This window comes from Populus trichocarpa, chromosome 14, assembly GCF_000002775.5.
Source record: "Populus trichocarpa isolate Nisqually-1 chromosome 14, P.trichocarpa_v4.1, whole genome shotgun sequence".
Lineage (NCBI taxonomy): Eukaryota > Viridiplantae > Streptophyta > Magnoliopsida > Malpighiales > Salicaceae > Populus > Populus trichocarpa.
The window spans coordinates 10415066-10419877 of record NC_037298.2 but is presented as its reverse complement, the minus strand read 5'-3'; the positions used below and the strand labels follow the sequence as shown (position 1 = coordinate 10419877).

The 4812-nt window shown below is 37.4% G+C and overlaps 1 protein-coding gene across 1 annotated transcript; it reads left to right on the top strand.

The window, feature by feature from the left end:
* The first annotated feature begins 596 nt into the window (after positions 1-596).
* On the top strand, positions 597-2123 carry LOC7462040 (galactolipase DONGLE, chloroplastic). Its single transcript, XM_002321077.4, has one exon. The coding sequence runs from the start codon at positions 643-645 to the stop codon at positions 1993-1995; it is 1353 nt and encodes a 450-aa protein (XP_002321113.3). The 5' UTR covers positions 597-642; the 3' UTR covers positions 1996-2123.
* Positions 2124-4812: the final 2689 nt, after the last annotated feature.

The window sequence follows — 4812 nt, the reverse complement described above, 5'->3', positions numbered from 1 at the left end:
ATTTTTTTGTAGGGTAAAAATAAGGAAAGTAATTTCTGTTGGTAAAATACTTTCCCCCCAAATTAATTTATATATATATATAATGAGGCAATCAATACGCTATAAATTAATGAATCAAAGATTTATCATCGGAAAGAGGAGAGATACCATTTGTACCAAAAGTACGAATTTTCTCCTTCAAAAAAATATTTTCTTTTGAGGTGTGGAAGTCAACTTCTCAATTAGGGATATGCATGGAGGTTTTAATTTTCGAGCTCCGGCTACCTCTTCTCACCCTTGATCAAAATATATATAGCAAAGGAACGAAGGAATGAATAGGAAATATGAGTGTGTGAAATCCAACCCAACCGACCACAAAAGAAAGGAAAAAAGGAAAAAACAACCTTCGAATTTTGAAAAGATGATTCTCAGTCAAACACTCGCCAAACATGCCTTTACTTTCTTTTCTTTTTCCATTTCCTTCCTTGTGTGGTTGTTTATCTGTTTCATCTCTCTCTTTATATATATATCCACTTTTCTTACTCTCTTCATGACATAATCTCCATAGCTAAGGCCTCTGTCCTCCCTCCTTCCCTCTCTCTCTCTCTCTCTCTCTCTCTCCCTCTCTCTCTCTCTCTCTCTCTCTCTCTCTCTCTCCACATAATGGCTTCCAAGATCTTGATGCCAAATCCAAGTGCAAACCATGTTGCATATTCAGCGAGCATGGTACCCCGGTCTCATTCTATTGGGCAGGTTTGTTTGCCCAATAAGAGCACTGCTGAAACCACTGCGTCTATATCACAGTCACTTGTTGCTTCTTCTATAACACCAACCATGTCAACAAAATTAGACAAAACTAGCTCTACTAGAACCTCTACTTTGGCTCACATGTGGAGGGAGGTTCAAGGTTGCAACAATTGGGAGGGCCTTGTCGAACCCTTGCACCCTTTTCTCCGGCAAGAGATCATTCGATATGGGGAATTTGTCACTGCTTGTTATCAGGCCTTCGATCTCGACCCCAACTCCAAAAGATACTTGACTTGCAAGTATGGCAAGAAGAACTTGTTTAGAGAAGTTGGAATGGGAAATCCCGGTTACGAAGTCACCAAGTACATCTACGCCACTCCGGATGTCAACATTCCAATCCAAAATGAACCCTCTTGCGGGCGTTGGGTTGGATATGTAGCTGTATCTTCAGATGATGCAGTTAGGAGACTTGGGAGGAGAGACATAGTCATTACATTTCGAGGAACAGTGACAAACCCAGAGTGGATTGCAAATTTCATGAGCTCGCTGACCCCAGCAAAGCTAGACCACAATAATCCACGCCCAGACGTGAAAGTAGAGTCTGGTTTTTTGAGCCTGTACACTTCAAATGAAAGTGGTGACAAGTTCGGACTAAAAAGCTGCCGCGAACAGCTTTTATCCGAAGTATCAAGGCTCTTAAACAGGTACAAAGGTGAGGAACTTAGCATTTCCTTGTCAGGGCATAGCATGGGAAGTTCACTGGCTCTTCTTCTTGCATATGATATTGCCGAGCTTGGATTGAATAGGCTCGGCCCGAACCTGGACATACCAGTAACGGTTTTTTCTTTCGGAGGGCCAAGAGTAGGAAACTTAGGCTTCAAGGAGAGATGTGAGGAATTAGGAGTAAGAGTTTTAAGAATTGTAAATGTTAATGACCCCATCACAAAGTTACCAGGGGTTTTTCTCAACGAAAATTTTAGGGTTTTAGGAGGGAGATATGAGTTTCCATGGAGTTGTTCATGTTATGCACATGTGGGAGTTGAAATAGTCCTCGACTTCTTCAACATGCAAAACCCTTCATGTGTTCATGACTTGGGATCCTATATCAGCTTACTCAAATGTCCAAAGAAAGGAGATCAGGTTCGAAAAGATGAACAAAATATTTTCATTCGAGCTAGAGAATCGATATTAAGCAGGGCCCAAAATACTAACATGGAGCCCTTGAGGAATGCTGCAAGCAATTTGGTAAACCTATTTCAGAACGTCTGAATTCTTGATAGATGATAGTATCTTAGGGTTGATGAACTCCTTGGCCCTGCACATATTTTTATAGGTAGAGGAGCTTCATGTTCTGTAAAGAATGAGAATCAATATATTAGTAGTACTTTAGCGAAAAATCTTTGTATCTTTTTGAAAGAAGCTTGTGCTTAATTAAAGAATCAAGCACCCGTTTTTTTTTAATTTGTTCATGTGATATTGTTAGAGTCAAAGGTAATATTTAGAGATTAATTACTGAAAACATTTCTGATTTTCAGACTTCTACTCGATGATACGAAGGTTAAGCCATGAATAATGTGATTTGAGACCATATATATATAAGGTAGAATATTAATTTCTGGGTTAGTACAGGCTGAAAGTTCGGAAACATATATAGGATTTTGATAATATTCATATACATTAATGTAGAGTGGAGATTATAAGATCTAACTTGCCATCAAGCTCTTTCTTTCAGTCTGTACTTAGTGAAGCTCTTGGTGATCATGAAGGCTTTCTGTTGATTTTGGATTTTCTACATTCATTCCTCTCCCAACCTTTTCTGATCCTTTCTTTGCCAAGCTGTTTGTTGTTCGTTCTAATTTTAAGATCAATTATTTTTCCTCGTCATAAGCATGACTTGGAATAGCTTGGTCGGCACATCATTTTCGGTGGATTTCCAAGATAATGAACAAAACCCACTTTGAGTTCAATTATCAGCTTTATAGTGCTTGACTTCGAAAAAGAATCACCCTATTCATAAAGACACAATTAGGTAACTTGCCTATTGGCTAATTAATTATCAGTTATAGCTCAATTAGTATTGCTGAGATGTCTCGAGCTCGGAACTCTATCTAGTAATTAAAATATTATTTTATCCATGACTTGAGGTAGTAGCACAAAAGTTACAGTTTTGTCAATTGTAATTATGTAAGAGGGATGGCTATTTCCTACTGTGTAGCTAAAAAGTTATTAAGCCTCCCACTGCATGGAAAAAAAAAAGAGAAAAAAAAGAGAGATTTGAGTCGGTACGTAAAACTAACCTAATTACTCAAGTCAATGTTAATTACCTTCGGACCAAGTCTTTCCATCAAAGATGGGAAGCAAGGAAACAAAGGAGAGTAGCTGTTGCTAGCAGGTTGCATGCTCAGGGTGGCCATTGACCTTCCCATAAAGAACATAAATTAACTACTGCCAACCTAATTATTTGAAAAACCAACCACAAACTAGATGAATAATTTTCGAATTAATGGTTTGGATTGACAGAATATTATCTATAATGTTCATTAGAAAAGGATGTCAATCCTAGCCACATTCATTTCACACTGGTCTAAAAATATACAAGACTTTATGATGATCAAAACCTAAAAAACAATTTAACAGGAATGTAATGATGGAACTCAATGGCTATGTATAAATGGAGTCACTTTTAATTTCCGAAATGCTGCCAAGAAATCTTCATGCTCCCTGGAAAGCTCATGCAATAATCATCTGTATAAATCATCTCCAAATGTGATATCGAAGAACCCACTTTTTACTCGACAATGATGGCATTGACAGCTTGTTTAAGATTTTTGGAACCAAGACTAACAAATATGTGAGCATCACTATGATGAAGCACAAAACGACGTTATATATGCATGTATCAGGTGCTGAAGAAAAAAAAAACGAACATTAACTAATAATTAACGGGCTAGCTGTTGAGAGAACTGTGTGATATTAACCCTACAAGGTTCAGCTTATGATGAACGCAAGAGAACAAAAAAAGAACACCAGAAGATCTAGAGTAATTATCCTGTGAACAACTATATATTTATTCACCAACCCAAAGACTAAATTTACCCGTGTTAATCACAAAAATACTAAAAATTGATTCTATTCTACTAACACGCAGCTCAAATAACCCTTCAGTGTATTTAAACCACTAAGAAAAACCTCAAGAATGATATTATAGAATCGCTGTTTTTGCCATGCAATTAGACGGCATATATTTTTCCTAAAGCCAAAGCAACAATAAACACCTTCAGTCATAAGACCACAAGGTACATGCATGCTGTCAGCATCATTAGAACATTCGGGGGGAAATTAAGCCCTGATGAACAAGATTGCCAGTGAGATTCCAAATTAAAACCGTGCAAGGGCCAAGAAAATGTGATCATCCGACCTAATTATTGTTTTTGCTGCGAGTAAAATGAAGATTTGAAGGGTCAATTTTTAGCATCCACAGTACTGTTGACTGAACTTTGGCATATTTTTCATGAAGCTTATGTGTGTGTTACTCATGATGGTGGAACGCGGTCTTTGTATTCCATGAGGGTATCAAAGGAAGCATAATTGGCATTGCTATGATTTTGTTGTCTACGCCAATCACAATCACGACAAAATTCTTATGATCAGAAGCTAGCAAGCATTAAAGATTTAAAACTATCAGGTAATGCTCTGAAAATAATTTTGCTGTGCCACAATCCACGTTTCATGTAAATAATATAAAATTATTTTCAAAAATAGCATTAGATATATTGTTCTTTTTTATATCAACAACAAAAACCAGTTGCTGAAAAAAAAAACAAATCATCTTGAGAAAACCAATTTATCTGAGGAATTTGCCACTGATTTTTCATTGTCGATGTGCGTCCAATAGAAAACAAAGCATAGGGATTGCCAAAGAAGAAAAAGAAGAAATTTGAAATTCGTTTATTTTCAAACCAGCGTGCAAGGCAGGGCAGGGCAGGGCAGGGATTGACTCGACATGGCTGGCACCTTTTTTGTTTCCCAAAAACCCCTTACTCCTTTCCTCTACTTCGCTTCCTCATCTCCTAAAACCAACCCTAG